This window comes from Scylla paramamosain, chromosome 23 (genome assembly GCF_035594125.1).
Source record: "Scylla paramamosain isolate STU-SP2022 chromosome 23, ASM3559412v1, whole genome shotgun sequence".
In the NCBI taxonomy this organism is placed as follows: Eukaryota; Metazoa; Arthropoda; class Malacostraca; order Decapoda; family Portunidae; genus Scylla; species Scylla paramamosain.
In genome coordinates, this window is record NC_087173.1 from 18,446,459 (window position 1) to 18,457,722 (window position 11,264).

General features: G+C 41.2%; 1 protein-coding gene across 3 annotated transcripts in view; it reads left to right on the forward strand.

Moving 5' to 3' along the window:
• LOC135112344 (cell adhesion molecule Dscam2-like) overlaps positions 1–11,264 on the forward strand; it is a 145,323-nt gene that overhangs the window by 99,755 nt on the left and 34,304 nt on the right. For 2 of the 3 annotated variants that reach the window (XR_010274280.1, XR_010274278.1), the window contains exons 9-11: positions 1,521–1,665; positions 3,093–3,244; positions 3,514–3,623. Coding sequence is in view for 1 of the 3 variants with exons in the window: in XM_064026702.1 (XP_063882772.1) it covers positions 1,521–1,665; positions 3,093–3,244; positions 3,514–3,623; positions 4,857–4,913 (464 nt within the window). In the remaining 2 variants the exon portion in view is untranslated. Of the gene's footprint in view, positions 1–1,520; positions 1,666–3,092; positions 3,245–3,513; positions 3,624–4,856; positions 5,080–11,264 lie in introns of those variants that run through there. The other variant, XM_064026702.1, reaches the window with a different exon arrangement.

Below are 11,264 nucleotides of genomic sequence, written 5' to 3' on the forward strand. Positions count from 1 at the left end.
TCTTCTTCCTCCTTTCCTTCGTGCTGTGTCTTTTCTTCTTTTTCTCTTATTTCTTACTTTTATTTCATTTCTATCTACTTTTTTACGTGTTTGTACCTTATTTCCTTCTTTCTTTCCTTACTTTCTGCCTTCTTCCTTACTTCACTACCTTTTTTCCTTCCTTGCCCTTTTTATTCGTTTTTGTTTTCTTCTTTTTCTTTTTCCCTCCTTTTCCTTCTTTTCCTTCTTTCCTTCCCCCTCCTCCGTCCCTACCTTCCTTCTCATTTCCTTGTCTCAGTTTTCCTCTATCATATTACATCTTCCTTCTGTCTTCCTTTTTGCTCTTTCTTCCTTGTTTCCTATCTTTCTTTCGTCTTGTTCTTCCTACTTCTCTCTTCCATTCCGTAGTACTTTCTTACTTCCTTTCTCCTCCGCTATTCTCATGTCACATCTTTTTCCTCCCTTCCTTCCTACTTTTCTATCTCTTTTTCTCCTCCCTTAAATCTTTCCGCCCTGTCCTTCCTACTTCTCTCCCCTCCTCTCTTCCATTCACCCTCACATCACGTATATCAACCCTGTCCCAACCCTGTCTCTCCCCTCTAACACTCCTTCCCTCCATCACATCACCTACACCTTCCCTGCTTCTCTCTCAAACTTCCTATTTTTCTACATTGTTTCCTTCCTCCCTCCTTGTTTTCCGTCTTTCGTTAGCTATTATAATGCTATATATATTTTTTTCCTATTTTCGTTTTTATTTTCCCTTTTTTCTCTTTTTGTTTTGTCACTGCTGTTTCTCTACGCCCCTTTCTTGCTCCCTAACTGCCTTCCTCCCTTCCCTTGTCACTCACTTCACCTACACTACGAGTACTCCTGCTGCAGTCTGCCTCCTTGCCTTCCTCCAGTCCAGCCCTGTCCAGCAATGTTCGTGGGATAAGCCTTTGCAACGGCTCTTTCTCTCTCTCTGTTCTGCGTCTTGCCTACTTGTTTTGCTGTACCGTTGTCTGTCTTGTGGTTTCTTTGATGTATTTTGTGTTGCTTGTTTGAATTTGTTGTTGTCTGTTGTTCTTTGGTATATTTAATGTTTTTTTTTTTTTTTGTGCGTGTGTAGGACACCGGCCAAGGGCAACAAAAATGTTCTTGGGATCGTGAAAACTGATGTATTTTTTATTTTATGTTCTTATGTTCTTATGCTGTTCCTGATTCTGTAAAAACTCACTGTATTGGTATATGTTCACACGTTCTTATGTCTTTTTGTTATACATATATAGGAGGGGCACTATTTAAGGGCAACAAAATTAAAATAAAAAATAAAAAGGCCCACTGAGTTAGAAACAATCTTCAAAAATAAGAGATTAAGTGTCTTGAAGCCTCCCTCATGAAAGAATTCAAATCATAAAAGACGGGAATAAAGAATCAGGCAAGGAATTCCAGAGTGTACCATAGAAGGTTTGAATGTCTGAGAATACTGGTTCACTCATACATTGGAGAAGTGGACAGTGGTGTGTTACTTTTGTTGCAACACTTCCTTCCCTTCACTCCAGACTCGGGCCCAGTGCTGCACTACCGCTTCATCGAACAGACCATTCAGCCCGGCCCGCCCGTTTCTCTGAAGTGCTCCGCCGTCGGGAACCCCACGCCCACCATCACCTGGACCCTCGACGGCCTCCCCATCCCGCAGACAGACAGGTGAGGCTCTGAAGCGTCACGGATTATCTCCTAATTGATGGGACCCGCCAAGTTTAGGAGGAAAGAGGCTTGGTGAGGGAAGTTACTCTAAACGAATTTATTCCACCGCCTCTGCCCGAAAACTTTCACCGTCTTTCATGGGATCTAGAAGGCAAGGTGGCAGGGAGTGGCGGGGATAAGCAGGGTGAGTGAGTGAGTGCGTGGATGAGTGGGTGGGTGCGTAGTAGGGATTTTGTGTGGGTTGAGAGGGCGAGGGGACAGGGGAAGGGAAGGTTAGGTGGTGGTGATAAGAGTAAGTTAAGGAAAATTGTAAAAGGAAAGTGTAAGATGACAGTTTGGATTGCGCAGATGAAGGGGTGTGACATAAGATGAAGGGAAGTAGAAAACAAAAGGAAAAAAAAGATACAAAATAGAGAAATTATGACGGAAAAACACTTAACTGAAAGGACAAGTAGATTAGTATACAAAAGACTTACAATAAAACAGAAAAAAATAACAAAAACGTAAATATAAACAACGCGAATTGAGGCGGTGATGGGAAGGAGAAGAAAGTGAAATTATGTGAGAATACTCGTGTCTTAAGAAAGATGATAAAAATAGATTAAAGAAAACTAAAAGAAAATCAGACGACCAAAAAAAAAAAAAGTAGAAAACACAAGAACACAAGAACATTAAACACATGAGTAGGTGGACTGCCTTGTATATTAACTTACCTGGGATTTTGTAGTCTCATTAAGCTCCCATGCTGTGTCACCTGTACAGGGCGATGGTGTAGGAGCAGGTAAGGAAAATGGAAGAAAATAATAAAAATGTAGATTAAAACGAGCATTGAGTTAGCTGGATTTTTGTCTAATGTTCTTATGTTCTTATATTTCTTTGGCGTGTGTTCAGGGTGATGGGTGAAAATTAACCTAACAAGAGAAAGAAGAAGAAGAAGAAGATAGACTGTCAGGTACAAGTCAGCCGGGATCCCACAGTCATGTTTACAGTTACAGTCTTACAGTCCTTATGTTATATTTTCTGGTGCTCAGGGTGGTGGCTAGGGGAAAAGTAAAGGAAATTAGAGAAAGATGAATAAAAATGCTGGATCACAAGAAGAGTAAGTCAAGCATAGAGGGAGTTCGTATAGGTCGAGATATTTCACAATCCCCTTTCCTTACGTTCCTTTGACGTTTGCAGAAGGTGATGGGAGGAACAGTAAAGAAAATGAAAGATAAAGAACACAAGTAGATTCAAACAAGCACAAATGAGATTTTACGAATTTTTTCCCTTACCTCAAATGTTCGTCGTCATTTTTTCTCTTCCTAACTCTTATATATCTTCCTCACGCCTCATTTTATATATTCCTCTCCCCTTTTTTCCTTATTTTATACTTTCTTCTCCCCTTCTAATGTTCCTCTGTCATATTCCCACCCCTCCGTGCGCAGGGTGGTGGTGGGGGAGCAGCTGGGGTCGCGGGGCAAGGTGGTGGGTCATGTGAACGTGTCCCACACCCGCGTGGAGGACGGGGGGCGCTACCAGTGTGTGGCCACCAACAGGGCTGGGGTGGCCTCCCACTCTGCCTCCCTCAACATTTACGGTAAGTGAGAGAGAGAGAGAGAGAGAGAGAGAGAGAGAGAGAGAGAGAGAGAGAGAGAGAGAGAGAGAGAGAGAGAGAGAATTCTGCTTGCGCTCATTTTTACACACGATTTAACTTTTTCCTCATAGTTAAGCTCCTGTTTACGTCATCACATCCAGAGAGCGAGAGAGAGAGAGAGAGAGAGAGAGAGAGAGAGAGAGAGAGAGAGAGAGAGAGAGAGAGTCCACACCCCCACACTCTCACCCCCTCTTAACACAAGCACCCTCCAGGCCTGCCAGTCACGCGGCCCCTCGCTTCCGTGACTGCCGTGGCGGGGAGCAGATGGAGCTGTGGTGTCCCGTGGCCGGCTACCCCATCCACTCCTTCAGCTGGATCAAAGGTCAGTACTAAGCTCACATGTTACTCTGGAAAGCTCACCTCCCAGCCCTCATAAGCGATAGAGGAGCTTTCTACTGTGTCCTCTCATTCTAAGGTCACGGGAATAAATTGAGGTGTTACTTTCAGCTCCATTTAAGCTTACTATCACCATGGAAAGCTCACCTTGTCGCGCTCATAATCAGTAGATAAGCTTTTCACTATGTTCTTTTCTTAAATTCTAGGTTTACTTAAAAAAAAGTAAAGGTATTGCTTCCAGCTGCATTTAAGGTAAGTATGAAGCTCAAAAACTGTGTGAAGGTCGCCCATCATTCTGCTGAGCTCACTTCTTCGGCCTTATAAGCAACAGAGTAGCTTTCCACTGTGTCTTTTTCTCATATTCTAAGATCGTTGGAAAAATAAGGTTAAGAGATGTAACTTCCGGAAAAGATCGAAAGGTCATTAGTAAAAAAATGTTGACGTAACATTTCACAAAACACCGACGTAACATTTCACCCACACAAAGGTCAGGTCAGCCCTAAGAAACGTGATTGAAGGTCATGCAAGCCTCTGAAATTTCTAAGGTCATCCTCAGAAAGAGAAAAAAGGGGTAAAGGTCGTGGTATTCTCAAAAAATGAAAAGTTCACCTCCCAGAATTCACTTTGACGTAACATTTCCCGCGGAAGTTTTAAGGTCACACTGCCCGAGGACGTCGAAAGGTCACACAAAAGCCGTGAAAAAAAATATAAATAAGTAAAGATAAATAAATAAAGAGTCTTCATATTCCAATCTCAAGACTTACGTTCATTTCTCCCAAAAAATATGAAGACTTTTTTTTTTTTTTTTTGGTCTCTAAGTTCCATTTCTTTTCACACCCACCAACTAAAGAAAAAAAAATACTTGGTTGCATAAAGGTCAGGTTTTGTTTCCCTTTTACTATTATACTTTCCTTTTATACTTTTTTAATTACTTCTATTTTTATTTATATTTTCTTTCTTTCTTTTTTTTTTTTTTTTTTTGCATTCCGTGTTATTTCAATTTCAGAAAAGCGTTTTGAATTCTTTCCCTCATCCAGTTGAATTTGGGCTCTATCAGTATTTCCCCCTTTTTTTCCTATCATTCCACAGGTTGCTTTGATCTCCTTTTGAGCTTGTTTACGATCTGAACCTCTTTTTTTCCCCCCTGACCCTTTTTTTCCGGTATTCTCAAAGCGTAGGTATCTTTTTACTTTTTTAACCTTGTATTTTTTTTTTCCAGTCCACTCACAATGGCTTCTTTGTGAGTCGAAGAGAGCGAGATGCCTTTACGAATTAAGTTTATTTATGTAACCTCTGCTGCGCTGTATATACGCTTGGCAGAGAAAGTTGTGTGGAATAGTATTACTTCCCACGTCAGTTGTATGTATTCAGGCATCCAGGGCACATAATTTCTGAGTGACTGAAAATTAATGGCAGAGAACTAGAGGAAAAAGAAATTATCAGCTATGTACACTGTGGAATTTAACAGTACTTTCTAAGCCAGGTGTACGAGTATATAGGTGTTCATTTCACGTTATTTCCCTCTGTGATTGAAAGAGAAGAACAAAGAAAAGGGGGAAAAGGGAACTGCTACGTACATTCATCTTGGGAAGTGGTGTACATATGCATTTATTCCACTTTATTTTCCTCACTGACCGAAGGACGATAACGGAAAGAAGTAGGAAAGGAAAGGAAGGGAAAGGAAAATATTTGCTATGTACAGTCGCCTTAAGAAGTTATGTGGAATACGACACAACTTCGTAGTCGCCCAGAAAAGTGACCGTAAGAAAATATTTGAAGCTGCAAGAAGCCATCAGGGTACACGTGGCAGTCCCTGTAAGAAACATACCTGCCAGTATTACCAACATTACATTGCATCTTCATTCATTCCTCGCTATTTCCCTGTAATTAACACTTTCACTGCGACAATTAACAATTCACAACACTAAAAAACAATGCATGACATCTTTATAAGTGTCTACAAGAAAGAAGGAGATTAAAAGAATATTATAAAATTTCCTAGTGTAATGTTTGAAGGTGGGTGTGGGACAAAAATAGATGTCTTAGAATGATTAGTGATTAAGAAAAGATGGACGAAATACCAGTGAAAGGGTTAAAAGAGAATAGCAAGGAAAGGGAGGAACACAAAGGAATATAAAGATAGTCCAAACAGCAACAGATCCTGAGGTCTTTACTTGACTGTTTGTGTAACTATTCTACACTATTAGTGGGAGAGACAGAATAGCACTGAAGGGAAGGATAGGAAAGAAAAACACCAGCTTTGTAATCTCTCCCAAGACGTAACAGATTGACATTACTACGTCTCCCGTCAACACGAGCATTCACTCCTCAATATTTTCCTCATTTATGAATCTTTTGGCTGCTATGAATTCCCCTCAAGTTACAGGAATGTTGTGTTGTCAGATTACTGTTTCATAAGATACCACTGACAGCAGAAAGTGTGAATGATGGACTAGTTTAAATCTTCTACTACGATTGCTTTATTTCGGCTCTATAACACGTCTAGAATCACTCAAATGGTGTGAAAATTGTATAGTTAGCAATCGAGGTTCATTGTATTGAAACGTTTCACTGTTTCATCACAACCAATAAAAAAAATAAAATAAAAAAAAAGAGAAAAAAAAGCCAGTTGTGGAAGTTATCAAGATTTAAGGATGTCTTCATGATTTTTTAGGTAGTTTAAAAAGGCTCTAGTGGAAGTTGTTAAGGTATTTAGGAGTGCATTCATGGCTTCAGTGATGATTTAACAGACCTCAGTGGAAGTTATCATTTTGAAAGGTGTTAACATGACGCTAATGACTGTTTAGTTACTAGAAGTTGCTGGGGGTTTTCGAAGTGTTCTTATGATTCTAGTGGTAGTTTGGCAGGCTCTAGTGGGAAAATATTACGGTTTTCTGGAGTGTTTTCATGATTCTAATGGTAGTTTAACAGGCGCTAGTGGAAGCTATTAGGGTTTTCTGTATTTTTTATGATTCTAATATTGATGTAACAGGTTCTGGTGGAAGTTATTAAGGTTTCCAGGACATATTTCACGATTCTAGTAGTAATTTAACACACACACACAGAGAGAGAGAGAGAGAGAGAGAGAGAGAGAGAGAGAGAGAGAGAGAGAGAGAGAGAGAGAGAGGTGTAAGAAGGTGAAGAAATATGAATAACATGAAGAGTGTAATAAAAGTCTTTCATAAGGAGATTTGTTTGTGAAAGTGAAATTTTTTTATATAAAGAAATGATGATCAGAGGAGAAACTGGCCAGACAGAAGCTTGATATGGTGAAGTGGTAGTATAACAAGCTTTAACTGATATCACTAAAGTTTTCGCGAGTATTTCCATGACCCTAATCGCAGTTTAACAAGAATTCAACACATCAACGGAGGAAAAACATGAAAACCCAACTAAAACCACCACCGCAGCCTTTAGAACTTCCCCAGACGAGAGAACGACAGAACGAGAACCTTACGAACACGAACCAGAGGAAGAAAGAATTATCAAAGAAAACGGAAGAGAAAATCGCCAGCTTCTTATGACTTCTATACCCTCAAGTTGCTGTACGAGATTCAGAAGTCTGGATTTAGCTTCATCTGGTCTTCCTTGCCAGACGTAATTTATTCCCACACACACACACACACACGTTCCTCCCTCCTGATCCTCCCTGGGGTCTTTGAGGCTGTCGCAGGGTGATAGAGGGTGAAGGAGGGTGAGGGAGGGTGAGGTGAGGATGGGAGGTATAGGAGAGGTAGATAGAAAGTGCTTGGGATATGAAAAAGGGAGAAGTGAAGGAGAGAGGGAGAAATGAGGAAGAGGGAGGATGGAAGACAGGGATGAGGAGATAGAGGAGGGAGGCTCGAGAGGGGAGAAGGCTGGAAGAGGGGAAACAGAGGTAAGAGGAGAGAGAAATGGGGAAAGAATATAGAACGAGAGATGAAAGAGAGGGAGGGAGAAGGAAGAGAGTCGCTGAGGGAGGAAGGCAGTGACACTTCTGACGAAAATTAGGTGGTGTAGAATTAGAAACAGGACCGGAGGGAGAGCGGGAGTAAGAGAGTGAGGGAGAGATTAGAAGCTGAAGAAACATGAGGAAGATGAAAAGTATAATATTAGTCGTTCATAAGGAGGTGTATTTGTAAAGAGTAAAGGATTTATACTTAAAATAATAATGTTCAAAGGAAAAATTGGGCAGATGGAAATTTGATGTGGTGAAGTGGTAAGCGAGAATGATGTTACGTAGGTAGTGATGGAAATATTAAATAGATGATTTTTTTTTTTTTAAGAAGGAAGGAAATATACATAGAATCTTTCATTTTCCTTTAATTTTTCCTGTTGTTGTTGTTGCTGTCGTTGTTGTTGTTGTTGTTGTTGTTGTTGTTGTTGCTGTTACTCTTCTTCTTCTTCTTCTTCCTTCTCCTCTTCCTCCTCTTCCTTTTTCTCCTCTTCCTCCCTCAGGCATTCTTTTCCTCTTTCCTCTCTGTTGTGTTCTTTAATTCTCTCTCTCTCTCTCTCTCTCTCTCTCTCTCTCTCTCTCTCTCTCTCTCTCTCTCTCTCTCTCTCTCTCTCTCTCTCTTTCTCCTTTTCATTTTACATCTTATTGTTTTTCTTGGCATTCCTCTTCTTTCTCTTGTGTTTCCTCCTTTTCTATTTCCCATCTCTTCTTTCCTTTACCGCCAGCACTGCCTCCTCCTCCTCCTCCTCCTCCTCCTCCTCCTCCTCCTCCTCCTCCTCCTCCTCCTCCTCCTCCTCTCCTCGCTACCTCCGCGTTAATAGACTTTCAGTGACGCGTATTCTTGTTATTTAAGGTAACGCTTACTGTTACGACGAGAGAGAGAGAGAGAGAGAGAGAGAGAGAGAGAGAGAGAGAGAAGAATGTGACCTTGATAACATCTGATAATTACTGTTTTCTGATACTATTTTTTTTGTATATTTTTTTCTGATGGGGAAGAGATGAAAGCAAACACCATGAGTAAGAAGTGACAGGTGTTAATTACAGGTGTGTGTGTGTGTGTGTGTGTGTGTGTGTGTGTGTGTGTGTGTGTGTGTGTGTGTGTGTGTGTCTGTCAGGAGTGTCTTCGTGGTTGTGGTGATGGTGGAGATGGCAGTGGTGGTGGTGGTGGTGGTGATGGTGGTGGTAGTGGTGGTGGTGGTGGTGATGGTGGTGATGGTGGTGGTGGTGGTGGTGGTGATGGTGGTGGTGATGGTGGTGGTGGTGATGAAAGAAAGTAAATTACATCTTATTGCAAATTTCACGTTAGGTTTTCAGTTTTCATGCCTAACCTCACACACACACACACACACACACACACACACACACACACACACACACACACACACACACACACACACACACACACGCACGAACGCAAACAGACATATAATACAGACATTATGCAAATTCTCGGTCCAGCAATACGGGAGGACTGGCGCGGGTCGAGGCGAGGCGGGCGGACTGATATGAAAAAGATTTGCAGAATTGCCTCAAATTTAGAAGTGCGGGAAGTTTGCTCGGCCGTATCTAAAGTGGAAATCAAGTTGAGGTGAACGAAAAGAATACAAATGTTTCCCCTCCCCATCACTTTTTTTCCATTTTCTTTTCGTTGTCACCTTGCTCCTTTGTTCTTCCCTCCTCGTGTTGTTCACTGTTTCGTTTGTCTTTCTCCCGACTTTTTAACGGGCTGCAATGGATGTTGTTGTGGTTTTCAAGAGTGTTTTTTTTTTTTTCTTGAGGGGAGTTTTTGGTGGTAGTTTTGCAGGTTGTAATGGAAGTTATTGTGGTTTTTTATTTATTTTTTTATGAATGATAGTTTAGCAAGTTGTAGTGGACGCTATTGTATTTTCAAGTGTTTTCGTTTCTTTTTGAATGGGTTAGCATGTCTAAGTCGAAGGTATTGTGGTTTTTAAGGATATTTTTGTTACTCTAGTGATACTTCAGGCACTAGTGGAAGTTATTGTGATTTTCAAGTGCATTTTCGTGGTTCTTGTGATATTTAACTAGATTTTAATAGATGTTACTCTGGTTTTCAAGGGCCGGGGTTTTTCAAGGTTCTAGGACTAGTTATGTAGGATCAAGTGGAAGGTAATGTGGATTTTAAAAGTGTTTCCATGGTTTCATGTGATGATTTACCAGGTTTTAGTTTTAATTATTGTGGTCTTTAAAGGTGTTTTCATGGTTCTTGAGACAGTTTAGCAGGTTTTAGTGAGAAATTATTGTGGTTTTCAAGTGTGTTTTCTTGATTCTGAGGACAGTGTTGCAGGGTCCAGTGGAAGTTGGAGTAATTTTTAAAGTTGTCATGGTTTCAGGGACAGTTTGAGAGGCTCCACTGGAAGTTATTGTGGTTCTCAAGGGTGTTTTAATGATTCCAGGGATGGTGACCAGTATTCTGTAACGCTTTCCTGTCTCACCATGACTATTTTCAAAGGCCACAGAGATAATTAGCAGAGTTCTCTAGGCTGTTTCTCCCGTTCATAATGTAGAAATCATGTTAATCTGTCACTACAACCTTGAAAATCACCCTTGAAAATCCGTGTTACATCAAATAGAACTTCTTGAAAATAGTGAAGGCGAGAGAGCAAAGTGAATCTGAACAATGCCATATTTGCAAGACTTCTGCATCGAATTATTAGGAACACACCAATGAGAACCGGACTAATCATTCTTGTCTTTCAAAATACTCTCTACGAACGTCCCATGGATTAAGAATGAATGTCTGTTTGTATGTATGTACTGTATGTATGTGTGTATGGATGTATATGTGTCTGTCTGTCTGTCTGTCTCTGTATTTACCTCTCTCTTTGTGTCTGCCTGTTTTTCTGTCTGATTCTCTCTCTCTCTCTCTCTCTCTCTCTCTCTCTCTCTCTCTCTCTCTCTCTCTCTCTCTCTCTCTCTCTCTCTCTCTCTCTCTCTCTCTCTCTCTCTCTCTCTCTCTCTCTCTCTCTCTCTCTCTCTCTCTCTAAGACCAACAGAGGAACATAAGGAAAGGTGAAAATCTGCCAACACAAACCGATTCTCGTATCACTTTCGTACACACACAAAAAAAATAAATAAAAAAATAAAAAATAAAAAAAACAAAAACAATGAAAATAATAAACACTCCACATTGGTAACACTGCAGAGAGCGAGGAAAGTGTTCAAGTGGAAATTGTGTTGGCTTGGCACTCGCTAGGGGCGTAACGAGCAGGAATATCTGATGCAGGGGTGTTATAAAGCCACCTCTTCCTCCACTCTCTCTTCATGTGCCTCGTGTGTTACCTGGCAGGGTGAGGCTGGGATGGCATGGGCTAGGATGAACTGGGATGAGCTGGGATGGACTGGGATGAGGTGGACTGGGCTGGGCTGGGATGTCATGGGCTGGGGTGTGCTGGGTTAAGCTGGGATGGGATAGGATGGGATGGGATGAGATGGACTGGGCTAGGCTGGGCTGGGATGGGCTGGGCTGGGCTGGGATGGGCTGGGATGGGCTGGGATGTTAATAGAGCCAATCATATCTGTTTCCTTTTCCTTCTCTCTTACTCCCTTTCGTTCTCTTCTTTTCCCTTTGTTTCTCCTCTCTTCTCTTCTGTATTCTGTCTCCTTTTTCCTATCCTTTTTTTCCCTTTCCTTCTCTTCCCTTTTCTTTTCCTTCCTTTCCTCCGTTTTTCCTTC